Here is a 22243-nt window from a genome sequence, read left to right as displayed (position 1 = left end):
GCATTTTATCTCACTGACCCCATGCACATTTTGTCCTGCCGTACACATCTGCTGGCCTCTGCTGCAGCTAAGCAAGATCACCCATATCAGGTAAGCTTTGAATGACTTCAGTTTTAATAAATGACCTCTTGATTACATTTTTCCAGAAATGTCTGCTTAACTCTAAGCTTAACTCTAGTTAGCTTAACTCTAAGTTNTATTTGTACGATTATCAAAAATAATTCATGATTTACTAATTTATTATCATATGTTTGATGAAACTGAACTGTGCAGGGACTGTCAGGACAAAGCTTACGGAGGCGGCATCTTCTGTGGCCAGGAAGACGAGGCCAACAAAAACAAAACTTCTGCATTAGATTTTGTCCCTGGCAACCCTGACTTGCCTGATGATGGTTAGTATTAATAATCCCATCCAGTCCCACAAGTTTAATTCAATTAAATCAATACATAGTTTTCTATGTGTTGGGAAACTTGGCTGCCACACTAACCTTCATCTAATTTGCTAAATTGTGTCTGTATACATACATGTATGAGTAAGGGATGTGCAAAAATTAGTGAATCTTTTCATTTTATGTATAGGTTAATAATAGTGAAGTTTACACGAATGTTCTCATCACATTATTATTGATCCATCCTCGAATGGATCAATTGTTGCTGTACAAATATATAAAATTTTTCTAAAATACATAGGAGAATACCTATGTGAATGATCTTGTGTCATGAGAGAACCAATGGTCTAAAAAATTGATCACACTTGAAATATCATGAAATGTTCTAGAACAATCAGGAATACAGATATAATATATGTGAATGTTCATATTGCAGGAGAATATCAATGGTTAGCAGCGCGACTTGCACTTGCTAAGCACCTGCTGGCATCGCTGCTGGTGTACTACGCTCAGCCTCATAGGAAGTGCGAGCCTAGTGTAGTGGTCAACCTCATCACACTGGCACAGGTGATGGCCTAGACATGCTGATTAGATTAAATTATGTACTTGGATCAATTATTTATATAGATTAAACTATTTGTCAGCCTACCTCATCACACTCGCGAAGGTGATGTCCTGCACTAAGGGAAATAAGAGAGACTTTGTCCAAATAGCAATGCCCTTTTTGTCCTTTTGTCCTTGTTATGTTGCCCTTTTTTTCCTTTTTTTTATCCCTTATTTTTTTTATCCTTTATTTTTTATCTTTTTTTGTTGTTGTTTTTTTTTTGTTGTCCTTGTTGTGTTGTCCTTTTTGTCCATGTGTGTCCATCATAACCCAGTTTGACCTGGCAAGAGGGCGTATCAGTGCTACATGCAGAAAGTGTGACACAATTTGGGCAACAGGATTCAAGTTTGTCATGCTAATTGCTTAAATCATATGCTTGAGCAGATTACTAATAGATTAAATAATATGATTGGGCGGATTATTTATGTAAAGTATATGTAGCTTACTTGTAATAAGTATATACTTGTTATTTCAGGAGTGTAGGTTACTGAGCCCAGTATTTGCTATATTTGTACTTTTATGACTGCTTACTAACTACTGATTGTGTTTGTATTCTGGAATTCTCGAACTAGGTATCAATGGAGCTGGAATCTGAAATGTTTTCTTTAAAGATAACGTGATTTTTTTTTGCTGTGATATTTATAGAGAATTTGAAATTGAAGCATCTGAATGACATTAATGCTCCAACCATTTGATGTTTAGGGCAAAGTCATATAAGAATTTCTTGATATTTCACAAGTGCTGGTTAGTGCAGAAATCATTTTGTTGTACAGGGTGAAGGCGTGTGCGGGGGGGTAGTGGCCCCTGGGGGCCAGTCATGCCAGGCCGCTGTGGCGACGCTCCTCAGGGACATAGACGCTCTGCACTCCCTCCTGCTGGTGCTGGTTATTGATACTGACGAAGACGTCAGGTGAGATCTTGGGTCATATAACTAAAATTATTTTAGCATAATTCAAATAGCAAACTAATTAATTGTTCTACCATCACAATGCAGACTCTTGTAATCAGGGTTGGCAATGATTAAATCAAAATGATTAAATCATGTGATTAAATCACTTGATTTTTTTATAAAAAAATCGTGATTTTTTTATTTTTTTTATTTTTTCATATATTTAAATATATTGAGTGGCAGTCTTTAATTTATATTGAGGTATTGTTATTCATGGCTTAGTATAAATGCTGTCTCTTATACACATCTAGATGTGTATAAGAGACAGCTTCTGCCTTCTTTCNTGTGACTCTTCAATGTTTAGAAGATCTGCATTCCTGAAGTGTTTTTGTATATTGAAGCCAGTTAAATGGTCAATATTTAGCTCATTACCTTGCTCCATACAAACTTTACAAAGCTAATGAATAGACTTATCAATAGTTGTTTACCCAAAAATCCCTAAGTGGTAAACACCACTTTGGCCTGTTGGCCATTATTGAAGGCAATAAGTGCCCTTTTTAGCCATCCATTATGATCCATATACTGTTATTTTTAGTAGGCTAATTGCAACATAAAAAATAACACTTCAAAAAGACAAAAAAGTTGAAAAATTCAAAAAAATCAAGTTAATAAAAAAAATCATGAAAAAATAAAAAAAAATCATTGATTTTTGATTTTTTTGATTTTTTTTTTAAATCAAAAAAATCGCCAACCCTGCTTGTAATATATTCATATGTGAACCATATTTCTCTACTCTGAATGTGTATAGAGGCCAATGTGTATGTTCCTTTTATTTCTACTCTTACAATTAGTTTTATGCCTTTTAACTTGATCATTCTCTAAAATATCATGACAGAAAATGTATTTATTTTATCTCTCCAAAATGAACTGGTAATATATTCATTTTTGAAACATATTCCTACACTTTGAACGTTTAGGTCTCTTCTATTTCTACTCTTACAATTATTTTTATGCCTATAACTTTATTATTCTCTAAAATATCATGACAGAAAATGTATTTATTTGATTTTAATAACATTAACTCGGCAGATCACATAAGCTTTGTGCACCACAATGGCGGGAGAAGCTAGAGTTGCTCATAACTGAGTTCGGGTCTCGCCCCGGCCACCTCCCGCCCCTGCTGGCGTGGTGTGTGCTGCAGGGGCGCCGTGCCCTCTGTGACACCAACGGCGCCTCAGTGCCTTCGTCGGAGGTGCAGCGCTACAGCAGGATGGCCGTGAGAGCTGTGGATGGGGGCGTCATGGCCTGCCTACACAACTTCCTGAACAACCAAGCCGTTGTTGTGAGTCTTGATTACTGTCACTCTAGAGTGTTTCTGTTATCATTATTGCTGTCACTCTAGAGTGTTTCTGTTATCATTATTGCTGTCACTCTAGAGTGTTTGTTGTTGTCACTATCCTTATTGCTGTCACTCTAAAGTGTTTACTTTGTCACTATTCTCATTGCTGTTGCTCTTAAGAGTGTTTCTGTTGTCACTATCCTACATAATAATATACAACTTGAAAACGAGCATAATTAACAGAAACGATTGCAAGTTTGAATATTTCGCGCAGAGCGACGCGCTGCTGAAGGAGGTGTGCGCGAGCATCGTGTACTCGGTGGCGTGCGTCGCGGCGACGCAACTCAACATCGACCCCAGGGCGCCGTGCAGCGCCCACCTCAGCGCCCTCGCCGTCGCCTGCGTCGCCAGTCCCGTCCCCGCCCACCTCTTCTGGGCTGAAGAAGGTCGGCCTTCTTATACTTCAAACTTTAATATTTAAGAAATAATTACCGTTCGCTATAGGACTGGTAGAAGGAGAGGACTTCTCTGCCTTCAAACTTTAATATTTATAAAATAATTAACGTTTGCTTGGACCGGTCGGCTTCTCGGAGTTCAAACTTGAATATTTACAAAAAATAATTACCGTTTTCTATAGGACCGGTCGGGGGAGAGGACTTCTCAGACTTCTAACTTTAATGTTTAAGAAATAATTACTGTTCGCTATAGGACCGGTAGGAGGAGAGGGCTTCTCGGAGTTTAAACTTCAATATTTATAAAATTATTTACTGTTCGCTATAGAACCGGTAGAAGGAAAGGTCTTCTCGGAGTTCAAATTTGAATATTTATAAAAATAATTACCGTTTTCTATAGGACCGGTCGGAGGAGAAGGCTTCTTGCACTTCAAACTTGAATTTAAGAAATAATTACCGTTTGCTTGGACCGTTTGGAGGAAGGGGTTCTCTGACTCCGTTATGCTTTAAGAACTGCTAATTACTACAGGAATAAGGGCTGTTTGCTGTAGGAATGGTGGCATGTCTTATTTATGGGTATGAAAACTGGAGCCTTAACTATTGCAGAAATAATTAACGTTACTATATAGTTGAGTATAGTATCTTGGCATTGAAGAATAGGCCTGGATAGGCCTGCCCCCGATTCTTGTACTTTTCTTGACTAGACTATAGTAATGGTCAAGAGAAGGGCTTCTCTGGCTTAGTTGCCCAGGGGCCATACTTTCAAAACTCGCTAAGTGAACGTAAGTACTTACGCTCTATTTTCTTGTCTGTGATTGGTGGATTTTGCTTGAAAGGACGTCAATGATTGGCTGATGAACTTACGATCTCTTAACTTTTTTGAAAGTATAGGTAGGTCCTTGCTCCAACTATATACTGCAGGAATTACGGCCGTGCCCTGTTGTATTTACGGGTGATGATCATTGTACAGGCCTTCACTACTATAGGAAATACCATCTTCATATTTCTACTATTTCCCAACTAGGTGTTTCATCCTAAATTCTTTATGGTTTTTTGTATATCTTTTTTTTTTTCGTTACTGAAATGTGTCTCACATTTATTGAGTATGTCAGTAACCATTGCCTCATGAATGCTGTCCAAATAATCAGTAATCTGAAAGAATTAAGGATGTAACCGCTTTACAGTAGGTACATCCTGTAATAATTTGGGTGAGATAATCAGGTATGTTACATTACTCGAGGAATGCCTCTGGTAAACCAATAATAAATGTGGCTTTAAATTGAACTTCAATTGTAACCTTATGGTAATTTTAAATTTTGAGGTGTTAAGCTATCTGCTGAGTACTGAAATGTGGCAAGAACTGCACGTGAACGAATTTTACAGTCCAACGTGGAGATCTAAATGATTTCTTCCATTGAATATCCTGTTTAATGTTCATGATTAATATTTATATACAGAACGATTGTTGTGGCGTATCGTTCAAACGAACTTGGAGGGTACGTAAACATAAGTTTTATATCGGGAAAAAAATAAGAAGATGTGAGATATGACGATACGGTACCATAAAATGAGATATAAGATACCATAAAAAATATAACTCAGTGCTCACTGCAGTGAGTGACAGAAAGCGCATTTTCTCGTTGACCAAAGACAGACGGACGGACGGACGGACATGGCGAGTAAAATAGTGACTTTTTTCCATAAATGAGAAAATGCGCTAAAATGTTTTGATGGATATTGTCCACCATTAGAATACATTAATGTAGAAGTGATGTGCTAATACTGGATGCATTACAGAAGGTACCGCCGCGGTGCTGCTGCCAGACGCTCTATTACTATGCTTAACAAAGTTTTCTTGTGGCAAAAACTCCAATGTGACTGATATTACAGTTGACTTCCTGCAACACAAAACAGTAACAAGTGGTTGTTTAATCAAATAATGTGTTTCTAGATGGATAATATTGAATATCAGATTTATATTTTTACTAAAAACCTTGTAACATATGAATTACCTGTTGGTCCTTTCTTACCCCAGCCTGATCCCATCTTACCCCAATGGGGTAAGATGGGACCAGCTCACTTTTTTTAATCTGTACAGAAAACTGTGTTGTATGCAACAAGTCTGAGTTGTAGCTTTGAAGCCCAATGCATAACCACACCTTATGATAAGTTTAGGATTTTTTAGTTATTCATGGTATAGATGCTATATGCCTGTTAGTGATTTTGGTCCTGTCTTACCCCATCTGACTATATTGTCCCATCCGACGAATTGCTGCTGTGCGTAATTTCTGAGGGATATCTCTTCCACCAAGAACTGACACAAGGTTCCAAGGAAGTGAAAGATTTTTCAAGTATGAGGGAAACTCCTGCCTCTGGTTTGTGTAGAGCGAACAATGCAAGATGAAATGATTAATAGTGTCCTTGCACTCCTTGACATTGCATGTAGGACACATGCTGGAGTGGAATTGGACAAATTGAAACTAGACAAATGAGCCCTCACGCCAGCATGACCAAGTCGCAGACGAGCCACAGCACATTCCATAGAGCGTGGTAAAGATCCATAATAAGCCACATAATCCACTGCTGCTCCCAGGCCCAGCCTGAAGGTTCCTTTTCCTGAGGCCTGCACTTCTTGTGACCAGTGACTACCAGGATGCCCAATGTTCCAAAAATTTGGATTTCAACATGCATAGCCACTCCTCAAAGCACAAAGTGGATCTTGCAGAGCGATCATTTGAGTGTGCAAGATTGGCAATTCTGTCAGCAATTTCATTGCCAAGAATCTGATTGTGACCACGGATCCAGCACATCACCACTCTATCAAGCCCCTTGCCCTTAGTTTGCATCAATTTCTGAATTTGAAAAACAATCCATCTATAAGAAGAGCCACCATAAGTGGAAGAGATCAGCTGCAGTGCTGTTCAAGAATCAGATAAGATCAGAACTGGGTTATTCTGTAGAGATATGTCTATGATGGCTAGCTCAGGCTAGCTGCACTGCACAGCCTTGTATTAGTTGTACGGTATATAGCAAAAATTTCAGCACCCAGTACAGTATGCATTGGATTCAGCAGCCACCCAGTGGCTAGTTGAGTTGATGGCACATATAGACCAGCTGAAACAGATCCAGTGGCAGTCTGCTATCCATCAGTATAGATCTGTACATGTTGAGGATAATACTGCTCCCAGAAGTCCTGAAAGCAATTTTGTGTAAATTGGGGTGGCATTGAGTTGACGGCAGAATTCAGTAAATCCACGCAGATGCTGGAGGAAAGATTTACATGAGGTGGAATAGCAGACACCAGTGGTGTTGGAACTCGCTGTACAGATGGTAGGTACAGGTAGGTGAGTCATTTGCATATGTAACTATAAGAGTTCTACTACATCTACAATGCATTAAAACCTGGAGTTATTTTATCAAAAAATAAAAAAATTGGAGGGGGTACTCTGACAGGCTTTAAATACTAGCTTTTTTTTGTGGGTCACATTTTTAATTTTTTAACCTATTAGATATGCAAACTTTTTAAATCTTTCTATTGTGTTATGTAGCCTCAGTATATTAGGCCTTTAATGCCCATTGACAAAATTTTTCTATGTCAAATAGTTTTTGAGTTTTGGGGATTTTTGTTAAAACGAAAAGTTGTCTAAGCTACCCTGCCGGTCTAAGTTACCCCATTTTACGGTATCTATCTCTGCATGAAAACAAAATAAAATATTTTTTATTGATCTGAAACTACAACATTAGATTAGATGTTGCCAACATCATTATATTGCATACGTGATTGAAAAACAATTATTGCACATGTATGGTTTTCCTTGACAGTCATCAAAATATTTTTTTACCCTTCGAGTTTCACCTTTGCTACAGCACTTCCCTCATTTGCTGAGAGTACTATTTTGTAGCATTCATTTCATGACAGCGCATCCTGGATCTAGTTCTAGTTTGTTCAAGGAAAGTGGGCTGTCCTCTGTCCCACTCGATAATTTGAGATCTACATCCTGATTTTACTCTCTCTGAGATGCTGCTGGTAACAGAATCTCAAGACAATATACATATACGATGAATGATCTCTATATGGTAAATATAACTGAACTAACAATATAAATACCCTAAATTTTATTCACTATTATGAAAACCTGGACACCAAACTCTTTCCATAGTAATTTCCATGTGTAATGTACATCGTTCACAAAAAGCTAAGAGATAACGGTAGTCATAACTTGTGCAATTATGACTCAAAACTAATGTAGATTACTTGCGCGCATCACTCACAGTAATAAAAGTGATAACTTTAGGCATTTTTCTGCAATATGAGCCATAGATGCATGCCTTTGCTTGGTACACATCGCCCACAGTATTGGAAGTGATTACGATAGGTGACGTGAGCCAATATGAGCCACAACAGGCATGGCTTCACTTGGTACATATCGCCAGGAATAATGATGAATTTCAACCCTGAGCAATGTGCACCAAATACAGTCACCAATTTTATGTGACACAATGACAGAACATACCCCTGCAGAGCTGCACACAACTTTTCTCCTTGCTATAAGTCGGGTAACTGAAGATATACCTACAAGTTTGAACCTATCGCCCATATGGCATTTGGGCCAAATCAGCAATCGCGGCCAACGTGTTAACTCCTACCAGTAAAGGTTTGAAACAATAAAAAATTATTTTTAATTTAATTTAAGTACCAGCGTATTTATAATTTTAATTTGCAAGGTTTTAATTTGCCAATTCAATTATAGCCGCACCAGGGGGCAGTTGCCAGTTTTGGCCCCTGAACTTAATGTGTTGAACTTGTCAGTTGTCACAAGACCTGGACTTGGAACTTCATGACGAGATCCATTATTATACTTCTGATGTTAGAACTTTTCAATTTTATAAATTATGTGGAATATTGGTATAGAATTACAATATAATTATTTATTTGTCTGATATACCGTATTGTTTTTGTGATACTTTTTTTTTAATATGACAGTTTTCCTCAAATTGATCTCATTTACTTATTTTTATCATATACGGTATATATCAACTAAAAGGACAGCATAGCATTGCTTATAATAGATTACACCTGCAAATTGAGAATCCTATAAATTTAAAATACATTTTTCCTAACTCTGTCATTCTAACTTCTAAGCTCAGTAATTTTGTAACTAATGGCTCTTAATTAGTTTCTAGATTTAAAACAATCAAATCATCCAATAAAATATGTGAATTACATAGCTGAATGCAACTATTGATTTGTGCAGAACCTCTGCTCCCAACAAGCATGGGAGTTTTTTCATGTATTCTTGCAAGAAGAATATCGGGCCAGCATTGCCGAGTTGACTTCAGTTCTTGCCTGCTGTCGTTCTGAGGCTTGTTTGCTTCACCAAATCTTTGCATTTTATCTCACTGACCCCATGCACATTTTGTCCTGTCGTACACATCTGCTGGCCTCTGCTGCAGCTAAACAAGATCACCCATATCAGGTAAGCTTTGAATGACTTCAGTTCTAATGAATCACCTCTTGATTACATTCTTCCAGAACCGTCTGCACCTATGGCAGTCAAGCTTAACTCTAAGTTGAGAAACTTGGCAATGTTAAGTCAGTGTTAACTTTAAAGTTGAGTTTAATATTTCTGTTTAGACAAGGCTAAAACTATTATAATATAAGGCTAAATTTAGGCTTTTGGTCAATGACAACAGACTGCCCCCACTATTTTTCTAATGTTTACTTTGATATCAAATGTCTGGAGGAGTTTGTGAATAATAAGTGCAAACTTTTATTATAAATTTTATTTAAGGTTGAACTGAATAGGTTAGCAAATATATAATTTGAAATTAAATACTATATTATTTCATAAATTGGTTGAAAGCATTCCAACTGACCAACCGGAAGTAATTTTGACTTCATTATTTTATATACATGCATTGCCAGTTTGGATGGTGAATCAGGAACCAGATGTTTCTGTAGCAAGTTGAGCATTTTAATTATTTTTTCTAGTTATAATTCTGTGAACTTTATTGTTTCATTCATAATTGATTGATTAACTTGACATATCTTTTGAATGCCTTCTTGAAAAAACTATTGTAATAGTGTAGTACTGACCTCGCTATGAATAGACTAGGTACCTACATAACAAAGACATATTTTTTGATTCTATATTGCAATTGAAAAGCATTACTTTTCAGTCATAAAATCTGCATTTCACAATTCTCATGTTTTTTTTTTAATTTTAGGAGCTGTTTGCAGACTTTTTAAGAGAGGCTCGTGACTGTGAGCAGTTGTTAGGCTCAAATATGGTTGAAGAACTTGCTTGTGTTCATCAGGTGGTGATGAAGTATAGGTGAGTATTGAGTGATAGTTGTACAATTTAGTTGGTTTTATATGTGAACAATATTTATTTTTGAGAGGTCAGACCACAATGATTAATATCATTGAATTGCAAGTATGACCATCATACTTTTTATTTTTAATTTTAAATTCATGTGGTAATGTAATGGGCCAAATGAGCTTGAGACAATGTAGATTTGTAGCTATGTAAGAACTACCAAAATAATTTATTCAGATAGATTTTCTGTTTTTTCAGTTGATAAATTCCTATAATCATTACAGTCTAAGAATATATTAATTTATATCATTATTCACATTTAGATTTACTAATTTATTATCATGTGTTTGACCAAACTGAACTGTGCAGGGACTGTCAGGACAAAGCTTACGGAGGCGGCATTTTTGGTGCCCAGGAAGACGAGGCCAACAAAAACAAAGCCTCTGCGTTAGATTTTGTCCCTGGCAACCCTGATCTGCCTGATGATGGTTAATATTGAAAATCTAATCCAGTACAGGTTTAATTCAATTGAATCAATATATAGTTTTCTATGTATTGGGAAACTTGGCTGCCACACTAACCTTCATCTAATTTGCTGAATTGTGTCTGTAAACACATGAGTAAATAATGTGCAGAAATTAATTAATCTTTCCATTATTTATCTGTATAGTGTAATAGGTAATAGTGATGTTTGCAGGAATGATTTCATAACCTTCATTATTATTGATCCATCCTTGAATGGATCAGTTGTTGCTGCAGATTTATAAAATTGCTCTAAAATACATTGAACAATCTGAATGCTCTTATTTTAGGAGAGGATCAATGGTAAAAAAAATTGGTTGTACGTGAAATATCATGAAATGTTCTAGAACAATCAGTAATACAGATATAATACATGTGAATGCTTTTATCGCAGGAGATTATCAATGGTTAGCAGCCCGCCTTGCACTTGCTAAGCACCTGCTGGCGTCGCTGCTGGTGTACTATGCTCAGCCTCATATGAAGTGCGAGCCTAGTGTAGTGGTCAACCTCATCACACTTGCACAGGTGACGGCCTAGCCATGCTGATTAGATTAAATTATATTATTGGGTCAATTATTTATAGAGGCTAAACTATTTATCAGCCCACCTCATCACACTTGCGCAGGTGATGCCCTGCACTCAGGGAAATAAGAGAGACTTTGTCCAAATAGCGATGCACTTTTTGTCCTTGTGTGGCTCAAAATAACCCAGTTTGCCCTGGTAAGAGGACGTATCAGTGCTACGTGGAGAAAGTGTGTCACAATTTGCGCGAAAGGATTCAAGTGTGTCATGCTAATTTGTTAAATCATATGCTTGAGCAGATTACTAATTGATTAAATAATATGATTGGGCAGATTATTTATGTAAAGTACCATATACGTATGTAGCTTACTTGTAATAAGTATATACTTTTTATTTCATGAGTGTAGGTTGCTGAGCAAAGTATTTGCTATATTTTTACATTTTTGATTGCTTTCTAACTACTGATTGTGTCTGTATTCTAGAATTCTCGAACTATCAATGGAGCTGGATTCTGAAATGTTTTCTTTAAAGATAAGGTGATTTTTTTACTCTGATATTTTTAGAGAATTTGAAATTGAAGCATTTGAATGACATTAATGCTCAAAGCATTCAATGTTTAAGGCAAAGGTTTGTAAGAATTACTTGATATTTGACAAGTGCAGGTAAGTGCAGAAATAATTTTGTGTTACAGGGTGAAGGCGTGTGTGGGGGCGTAGTGGCCCCTGGGGGCTAGTCATGTCAGGCCGCTGTGGCGACGCTCCTCAGGGACATTGACGCTCTGCACTCCCTCCTGCTGGTGCTGGTTATTGATACTGACGAAGACGTCAGGTGAGATCTTGTGTTATATATTTGAAATTATTTTATAATAATTCAAATAGCAAACTAATTAATTGTTCTACCATGACCATGCAGACTCTTGTAATATATTCATTTGTGGACCATATTTCTCTACTTTGAATGTGTATAGAGGCTAATGTGTATGTTCCTTTTATTTCTACTCTTAGAATTAGTTTAATGCCTTTTAACTTGATCATTCTCTATAATATTATGACATAAAATGTATTTGTTTGATTTTAATAACATGAATTCGTAATGTATTCATTTGTGAGACATATTTCTACCCTCTGAAAGTGTATGTACTTTCTATTTCTACTCTTACAATTATTTTTATGCCCTTTAATTTGATAATTCTCTGAAATATCATGACAAAAATTGTATATATTTGATCTCACGAACATTAACCCGGCAGATCGCATAAGCTTTGTGAACCACAATGGCGTGACAAGCTTGAGTCTCTCATAACTGAGTTTGGGTCCCGCCCCGGCCACCTTTTGTACAGGCCTTCACTACTATAGGAAATACCATCTTCATATTTCTACTATTTCCCAACTAGGTGTTTCATCCTAAATTCTTTATGGTTTTTTGTATATCTTTTTTTTTTTCGTTACTGAAATGTGTCTCACATTTATTGAGTATGTCAGTAACCATTGCCTCATGAATGCTGTCCAAATAATCAGTAATCTGAAAGAATTAAGGATGTAACCGCTTTACAGTAGGTACATCCTGTAATAATTTGGGTGAGATAATCAGGTATGTTACATTACTCGAGGAATGCCTCTGGTAAACCAATAATAAATGTGGCTTTAAATTAAACTTTAATTGTAACCTTATTGCAATTCTCAATTTTGAGGTGTTAAGCTATCTGCTGAGTACCTACTGAAATTTTGCAAGGACTGCACATGAACGAATTTCACAGTCCAACGTGATAATCCAAACGATTTCTTCCATTGAGTATCCTGTTTAATGTTCATGATTATTATTTTTCTACCAGAATATTGTTGTGGCGTCTCTTCAAACGAGCTTAGAGGGCACGTAAAACATGAGTTTTATATCGGGAATAAATAAAAAGATACGAGATATAAAGAAGATACCATAAAAAATATAACTCGGCACTAACTGCAGTGAGTGACAGAGAGCGCATTTTTTCGTCGACAAAAACGTGAAGTCACGGACAGATAGACAGACTGACATGGCGAGCAAAATAGCGCCTTTTTTCATAAATGGGAACGGACGAAAAAAGTTATAATAGATATTGTCCACCATTAGAATACATTAATGTAGAAGTGATGTGCTAATACTGGATGCATTACAGAAGGTACCGCCGCGGTGCTGCTGCCAGACGCCCACCTGGTGTTCCCTGAACAACCGCGTCCTCTGCTGTCTCTCTGCACCGCCCTCGCCTCCGCCAGTGCACCCAGCTGTGCTAAGGTGGGCCTAGCAGTTGCACCTAACCCAACCTAACCCAACTCAACCCAACCTTACCAAACCTAACCCAACTCTACCTAATCTAACTCAAGCTAACCAAATTCAACCAAACACAACCAAGCCCAACCCTACCTAACCCAGCCCTACCCAACCTAACCCAACCTAACCTAATCTAACTCAACCTAACCCAACCTAACTCAATCTAACCTAACCTAACTCAGGACCAAAATCCAAGTGTGTTACAGAGTTGGCCGCATTTCAAAATACGACCAACTGTTGGCCGTATTCTTACCTGCGTTATAGTGGCTCACCTCACCCCTCACCTTGCAACTGACCAGAGTCGCAGTTTTTTTACAAGTCAAGATGTGAAACGTGAAGCAGGCGTACAAAAAAACAGTGGCTAGTGTAGAATCCAACCACATAAACGCTGGTCTAACCGTTTTTTCGCCGTTTTCCGTAAAAGTGGCAACGTCCCTGCCTTTTTCATAATGATTATCCGGCCTCTAAAACGCCGATGTAAACGTTTTCTTGTAGCAGTGGTAATTCCCTTGCTTTGTATGTGATTGTACGGCTGTGTTGTACACTCTGGTTAACCAGTGGCTTATTGTACACATAACAATCCACTTTTTTCTCTTTTGTGGGTCAGCTTGACACAGTTTGCCCCGGCAAAGGCCGAATCAGTGCTACGTCCGCTCCCAGCTCGTGCTGTGGCCCAGAATGCTTGTCAATATTTGGACAAATGCCCCCATTCATAATTCTGAGTATATGATCCTGTTGAACGGGTGATGGAGCTGTTATCTGTCCTGTTGAACAGGTGATGGAGCTGTTATCTGTCCTGTTCAACAGGTGATGGAGCTGTTATCTGTCCTGTTGAACAGGTGATGGAGCTGTTATCTGTCCTGTTCAACAGGTGATGGAGCTGTTATCAGAGATGCCGAGCTTGACATGAGGTATGACCAGCACCTCCCTGGCGGGGCACTGCAGGGAGGTGGGGGGGTCACAGCTCATCACCCACAGCCGCCTGCAGCTACTCCCAGGACACTCCCTGCCTCCCCACACCTCAGGCACCCTCCTCCTGCCCTCCTCCCCTTCTCTCCCCCATCAGGATAAGTTCCTCGTGCAGTGGCATGCCCCTACCAACGCTTGGCAGCTCATCCTGGTTGCTCTGCATGAGCTAGATTCTCAGGTGACAAGATGTATTTTTATTGGAATATTTACGCTTTGATTAACCATCTTTTAATGCATTCTCATGTAAGGTGAAAAGATTTACATTTTATTAGTATAATTTCACATGAGCTAGATTCTCAGGTGACAAGATTTATATATATATTGATATAATTTTGCTTTGATTAACCATCTTTTAATAAGTCCCTAAAACAAAGTCCCTGTTTTTATTCGCGATAAAAACAATCTATCTTTCATGATACACCTTGTGTGAACTAATACACTTCCTCCAGATCCGCGACGGCACGACGGTGCGGGAATGGCTGGTGGAGTTCGTCGAGGAGTCCCTAGAACTTATCTGCAGCGTCCTGAAGAGCGACCAGACAAGCCTCACATCCCTAGAACACATCCTGGCACAAATATTCGCTGTAATTAAGAGCGTTAGTGATGTAGTGGAGCCCCGCGAACGACTCGTGCGCTGGCTGCTAGCTGCTGCAGGCGCTGCTGGTGAGCGCTCACCAGGCCTGGTGTGGCAGGCGGTTGACAGATGTGGTCTCCTGCCGTGTCTGCCACTGGGGGGACCCAAGGGTCAGACGCTGGTGGCTGGCGAAACAAATGTTCAGTATTACAGGTAAGCTTTTGCAAGACAAATTCACTAAAGATCATGATAAAGTATTTTACGTTGATCTTAGAGTGGTTTTAGACCGTGTCTGTCTCAAGATGAAAGATGCTTGTTGTTGTATTACACGTGAATTATTGAACACGAAGTACTTTGTTTATTGGGTGGTTCAAAAATGTTTGGAGATTTAATGTAGTTATTTAATATACGATTTTATGTCTTTAATGCTCCTTGAAGATTATTAATTTTGATATTTTGCCTATGGTGATCACTGCTGAGAAGCATTGCTTTTGCTTAACTTATTCGAAATAATTCCCGAGAGGTACTTACTAAAATTTCAGATGTGACTTGTCAATATTTTAACAATGTTGTCATTTCAATTAGAGATGCTGGTGTCATGTGCAGATGTGGAGCGCTATGTAAGATCGTGTGTCAATATTTTAACAATATCTGACAAAACTGCGGTCCGTTTAATTAGAAGTTCTTGTGTCCTGTGCAGATGTGGGGCGCTACGTAAGATCGTGTGTGGCCAGGAAGCAGCGGCTGGCAGCTACCCTGCACTTCGCTCCTTCTGTCTCATGTTGAGCTCTGCTCTGAGAGCCGGCATGTCATCATATGGAAGTGTGAGGGGAGGTGTGATGTTTGTGGTGTGTTAGTGATGTAGTGGAGCCCCGCGAACGACTCGTGCGCTGGCTGCTAGCTGCTGCAGGCGCTGCTAGTGAGCGCTCACCAGGCCTGGTGTGGCAAGCGGTTGACCGATGTGGCCTCCTGCCGTGTCTGCCCCTGGGGGGACCCAAGGGTCAGACGCTGGTGGCTGGCGAAACTGGTGTTCAGTATTACAGGTGAGCTTTTATAAGGCAAATTCACTAAAGATTATGATGAAGTATTTTACATTGCCAAGGGTCAGACGCTGGTGGCGGGCGAAACTCGTGTTCAGTATAACAGGTGAGCTTTTGTACGGCAAATTCATCATTGATCATGTTTTACGAGCATATTTTACGTTGATCTTAGAGTGGTTTTAGACCATGTCTGCCTCAAGAAGAGTCTAGAGGACAGGTGCTTGTTGTTGTATTACGTGTGAATTATTGAATATGACGTACTATATTTGTTGGGTGGTTCAAAAATGTTTGGAGATTCAATCTAGCTATTTAAAATACGATTTTATATCTTTAAAGCTCCTTGAAAATTATTAATTTTGTTATGTTCTCTATGGTTGTTAGCTCTGCTGGGAAACATTGCTTTTGCTTAACGTATTGAAATTATTCCTGAGAGGTTCTTACTAAAATTTCCCGTGTAACTTGGTCAAAACTTCGTTCTGTTTTGATATGTTGCGTAAGGTTGGTATTACTGTTGAGAAGCATTGCTTTTGCTTAACGTATTTGAAGTAATTCCTGAGAGGTTCTTACTAAACTTTCCCATGAAGCTTGCCAACATTTTCACAATGTTGAGCAAAACTCCTGTCTGTTTTGATATTTTGCCAATGGTTTTTATCACTGCTGAGAAACATTGCTTCTGCTTAACGTATTTGGAATAATTCCCGAGCGCTTCTTACTAAAATTTCAGGTGTAACTTGTCAATATTTTAACGATGTTGGACTAAACTCCTGTCTATTTAATTAGAGGTTCTTGTGTCCTGTGCAGATGTGGGGCGCTACGTAAGATCGTGTGTCAATATTTTAACGATGTTGGACAAAACTCCTGTCAGTTTAATTATAGGTTCTTGTGACCTGTGCAGATGTGGAGCGCTGCGTAAGATCGTGTGTGGCCAGGAAGCAGCGGCTGGCAGCTACCCTGCACTTCGTTCCTTCTGTCTCATGTTGAGCTCTGCTCTGAAGGCGGGCATGTCATCATATGGAAGTGTGAGGGGAGGTGTGATGTTTGTGGTGCGTGAGGTGGTGCCTTTCATGGTGCTGCAGTGGGGCTACAGCACCGCTAGAGAGAAGGTGCTGGTGCTTGAGGCCGTCATGGAGGTGCTTCATCAGGCTCTTGAGTGTGGCAAGGAAGACCAGCAAATAGCATCCGAGGTGCGAACTTTCTTCTCACAAACACTGATCTAATTTTTGTTATGTTTCATAGATTATTTATTGTTTCAATTTATATACCTACTTCAGTGTGAAAAAGGTGGCTACGACCATAACTTTTCTTTAGGTTTACTTTTAGCTAATGTGGTTTTCTTTTCGCTGTAGTAAATGTTTTAAATGTGATCCAAAATTTCTGCATTGTCTTAAATTGTCTCTTTCTCTATTTTTAAGGCTATATAATTAGAAATTACCAATAATAAACATAATTGTTCTTATGTTAAGTAATTTCTTTGTTTCATATCTTCTTCACTGTTGAATAAGCTTATTTCAGCATAATTTTGCTACATAAATAGCCTCCTGCATCCATTGTGCGGCTATATAAAGTGCATTGTTCTGCAGGTCTGCAGTCAGTTGAGTAGCCGTAGTGGCGGCGCTACGTTACGAGCCGTGCTTGAAGCCGGCGCCTGTTTGGAAGCGTCCCTTGATGCCCCTCCTGCCCAGTGGCCCTATGCTACCCACGCCACGTCTCTGGCACGCACAGCACACTTGGCGCTCTCTGTGCTGCACAGAATTGTGCTCATGCACTGCGACGGCCGTAACCCTGAGCTGGACAAGCAGCGGCTCAAGAATCTGCTTGCTGGGGACCAAAAGTTAAACGTTTGAAGTTAAACGTCTGGTGCCTAGTGAGTCAATTCAACGGTCTCAATGTACAAGTCTTGCTTACCTCTCCCCTATGTACAGGACCGTCACACCTGACGCTGACGGTGGCACAGTTTGTTCACCATCGCCTCAACTCCAGCCTGCCCTACCTCGCCATGCGCATCCTCACCAAACTCGCCCTTGTAAGCTGGTCTCCCAGCGCCATACTGGACGTTTTGTGATGGATTTTGGTTTGATTTCATTGACAACAAGCGCCATATTTGATGTTTTGTGATGGATTTTGGTTTGATTTTATTGATAACAAGCGCCATATTGAATGTTTTGTGATGGATTTTGGTTTGATTTTATTGACAGCAATTTACTAGTGATGGATATTTTTATTTACGAACTTGTAATGCAAGTGTTTATAGAATAATTGTTGATTGAATGGATTAAAATTTGATTATTAAGAGTCGTTAAAATGTTTTTATGGAATACTTACTTACTTTAAAAACTACACATAAAATCGTATGAGACTTGCTTCAGGGAAATTCTCTTAGTTCCATGCCTCCCCTAGTTCCATGCCTAATCATCTTCCTAAAGTTGAATCAACGTTATTCCAACGTCTGTTGCCTGATGGGTATTTCCGAACGCTCTCTTCCATGTCATTGGCTCCAAAATAGCAATTATTTGGTAAAGGCAACCCTCCAGGGAAATGATGTTAAAATAACATTGATTACAAATTTATTTTCTTCATACAACGTTATTTCAACATTATTCCAACATTATTTCAACGTTATTTCATCAGTATTTCAGAGTTATTTCATCGTTATTTAAATGTCTGGTGCCTAGTGAGTCAATTTCAACGGTCTCAATGTAGAAGACTTGCTTACTTCTCCCCTATGTACAGGACCGTCTCACCTGACGCTGACGGTGGCACAGTTCGTGCACCATCGCCTCAACTCCAGCCTGCCCTACCTCGCCATGCGCATTCTCACCAAACTCGCCCTCGTAAGCTGGTCTCCCAGCGCAGTATTGGATGCTTTATGATGGATTTTGTTCGATTTTATTGAGAGCAATTTACGAGTGATGGATATTTTTATTTACGAACTTGTAATGCAAGTGTTGTTAGAATAATTGTTCATTGAATGAATTAAAATTTTATTATTAAGAGTCATTATTGAAATTTATATGGGATACTGATTTATTTTACAAACTACACATAAAATCGTATGAGACTTGCTTCAGGTAAATTTTCGTGGTTCCGTGCCTCCCCTAGTTCCGTGCCTCCCCTAGTTCCGTGCCTCCCATAGTTCCTGTCTCTTATACACATCTAGATGTGTATAAGAGACAGNAGCTGTTGTGCAGGTGTCCATCACGCAGCTGCTGCTTTATCTTATAGTTGCAGCTGTTGTGCAGGTGTCCATCACGCAGCTGCTGCTTTATCTTATAGTTGCAGCTGTTGTGCAGGTGTCCATCACGCAGCTGCTGCTTTATCTTATAGTTGCAGCTGTTGTGCAGGTGTCCATCACGCAGCTGCTGCTTTATCTTATAGTTGCAGCTGTTGTGCAGGTGTCCATCACGCAGCTGCTGCTTTATCTTATAGTTGCAGCTGTTGTGCAGGTGTCCATCACGCAGCTGCTGCTTTATCTTATAGTTGCAGCTGTTGTGCAGGTGTCCATCACGCAGCTGCTGCTTTATCTTATAGTTGCAGCTGTTGTGCAGGTGTCCATCACGCAGCTGCTGCTTTATCTTATAGTTGCAGCTGTTGTGCAGGTGTCCATCACACAGCTGCTGACAGCTGCTGTCGCTAATCAGCCCGGGCTGCTGCGCGCGTTCCTCACGCCCCCCGAGGCTCTGACCGACGTTCTCACGGACCTCCTCGTCGCCCACCACTCCTACGGCGACGTCGTGAGTTCAGTTCTAGGGGCGCCCCACCACACTTGCATGGCCACCCAAGTACACATAGCGGCCTAAGGACACAAAACAGCCTAAGTACACACAGCAGGCAGCCTAAATACACTTGACCGCCTAAGTACACATAGTGGCCTAAGTACACATAGTGGCCTAAGTACACGTAGCGACCCAAGTACACAAAACAGCCTAAGTACACGTAGCAGGCAGCCTAAATACACTTGACCGCCTAAGTACACATAGTGGCCTAAGTACACATGACAGCCTAAGTACACGTAGCGGCCTAAGTACACATGACCGCCTAAGTACATATAGCGGCCTAAGGACATGTGGCGACCCAAGCGCACATAGCGGCCTAAGTACACGTAGCGACCCAAGTGCACAGAGCGGCCTAAGTATAGGTTGCGACCCAAGCTCACATGACAGCCTAAGTACACATAGCGGCCTAAGTACACGTAGCGACCCAAGTACACATAGCGACCTTTGTACACTTGACCACCTAAGTAAACAGCGGCCAATTTTTTGTCCGCAACTGGCATGCTTAGCTTGAAAAACTGTGATTGTTTGACGGATGTTCAATCCTATAGCTATTTTTGATAGTACGGTTCCAAATCCGTGATGCTTGCTCAATTCCGAAATAATTTCAAAGATTTTCCTTCAAATTCTTGTTACCTAATGACAATTTTGTGCTTAGGATAAGCGTGTGTCAAAATCAGTGAGAGTTCGCACTGCTTTTTAGCGCATTTTCTCATATATGGAAAAAAAGGCGTCATGTCTATCAGTCCGTCTGTCTGTCCGTGACGTTTTCGTCGATGAGAAAATGTCCTCTCTGTCACTCACTGCAGTGAGTACTGAGTTATATATATATATTTTTTTATTTTGTGGCTAAAACATTACCTCCAAAACATTTGGAAATTGATTCAATCTCTAAAATTTCTTCTTAATTCATCTCGTGTGTCATATTACATATCTGACAAACGATTCGTGATCGGAGCACGTCTGCCATGCTGACTTCTATTGAGTTGAGTTATGCGCTCGAATTTACTGCCTTGAATTAAATGCATTCTTGTTCTAAATGTCGACCCCCCGAACTATACATAAGGTACTTATTAAAGCATATATTAACGCATGTTATTTATCAGCTGTAGATATTACGTAAGGTGAGCAACAAATGTACCTATGGCGCTGGTATTATCTCGTGCTATTCTTTTACAGCGTCACTCGGCGTCGAGTGGCCTGCTGCTGAGTAGCATCATAGAGCTTTGCTTAGGATAAGCTTATGGCGGGATCAGTGAGAGCTTGTACTGCTTTTTTTATTTATGTGGCTAAAACATTAGCTCCAAAACATTGGAAATTGATTAATTTTTCTAGAATTTCTTATTAATTCATCTCATGTGTTATATTACATATTTGACAAACGGTTTGTAATCGGAGCACGTCTGCCATGCTTTCTTCTATTGAGTTGAGTTACGTGCTGGAATTTTTTGCTTTAAAGTGAATGCATTCTTATTTTAAATGTCGATCCCCAAGGACTATACAAAAGGTACCTATTACGGCATATATTAACGCATGGTATTTGTCTGCTGTACATATTATGTAAAGTGTTCAAAAAATACGTACACCTATGGCGCTGGTATTAGCTTGTGCTATTCTTTTACAGAGTCACTCGGCGTCAAGTGGCCTGCTGCTGAGTAGCATCATAGAGTTGGTGGCCGCGCTTTGGTCGGCCAACCACGTCGCTGCCATTACCGCCCTCAGAGACTCAGAACCCTTCTGGACGGTCCTCGTGACACCCCTCAACAGCTCCAAGCCTGGTGAGTATATATAGCACGATACTCACGTACCACACGTCTAAAGCCTGACCTGCCCACAGGCGCGTAAGCACGAGCTATATCTTCACAGTTAAATTTTTGCTAGCGTTGTCTGCCCAACTAAATTGTAGGCAGTCGTGCACTATAACTAATTAACTAGCGCCATAACTAAGGTGACATCCTTGATACTGCTTGTCAAAGGCAGCGCCTTCAACCTAGACGAAATACTTACCACTGTTCTGAATGTCTCATTCAGAATCACGCAAGTGTAAAGCACTTCAAGTCAACTTCAGAACGAATGTATAACATTAGACGACTCCTAAGTAAATGCTGCCTGCTACTGCAGATTTCGCATGATACTTTGGTACTGTATTCACCTGATCATATCATATATATGAAAAATTTTACGCTGCGAGAAACTGCCACAACCGTGATTTGCCAACTTGGATCACTGGCACATCAAAATGACGTGGCATAAGTTGAAGCTGACCTCCGCTGCTGCAATACATAAACTGACTTCAACACCAGGACCTAAATAAATGCTGAAAAAAGGTGTAAGCTCGTGATCACTAAAGTTTTTACCACGTTTTTCTTTGCTCGCTTTCGTGTCCGTCTGTCTGTCTGTCTGGCTGTCTGTGATGATCAAATCTTGCAATCGATATTTCACCAACTTTCCCGCTAACTAGCGCTCTGAAACTTTTAGGGAAGCTCAGCTCCCGATGACAATACAATAATCAATAATTTGTTGCACGTTTCCAGGCGTATTTATTCAAT

At 39.7% G+C, this 22243-nt stretch overlaps 2 protein-coding genes across 2 annotated transcripts; both read left to right on the top strand.

Annotated features, from left to right (window-relative positions):
* Nucleotides 1-273: 273 nt before the first annotated feature.
* On the top strand, nt 274-14309 carry LOC108674886 (the record flags this gene model as incomplete). The annotated part of the gene is made up of 7 exons (XM_018162871.2): nt 274-392; nt 826-956; nt 1767-1903; nt 2972-3224; nt 3496-3667; nt 13190-13305; nt 14213-14309. Coding segments are annotated over 7 exons (967 nt in total), but the record flags the coding sequence as incomplete, so codon positions are not given.
* LOC125178915 lies at nt 8957-12323 on the top strand. The gene is made up of 6 exons (XM_047883776.1): nt 8957-9150; nt 9902-10008; nt 10363-10481; nt 10910-11040; nt 11729-11865; nt 12287-12323. The coding sequence occupies exons 1-5, from the start codon at nt 9082-9084 to the stop codon at nt 11768-11770; spliced, it is 468 nt and encodes a 155-aa protein (XP_047739732.1). The 5' UTR covers nt 8957-9081; the 3' UTR covers nt 11771-11865; nt 12287-12323.
* Nucleotides 14310-22243: the final 7934 nt, after the last annotated feature.

Source organism: Hyalella azteca, unplaced genomic scaffold (assembly GCF_000764305.2).
Source record: "Hyalella azteca isolate HAZT.00-mixed unplaced genomic scaffold, Hazt_2.0.2 contig13678, whole genome shotgun sequence".
In the NCBI taxonomy this organism is placed as follows: Eukaryota; Metazoa; Arthropoda; class Malacostraca; order Amphipoda; family Hyalellidae; genus Hyalella; species Hyalella azteca.
This window is presented reverse-complemented; position numbering and strand designations above follow the sequence as displayed.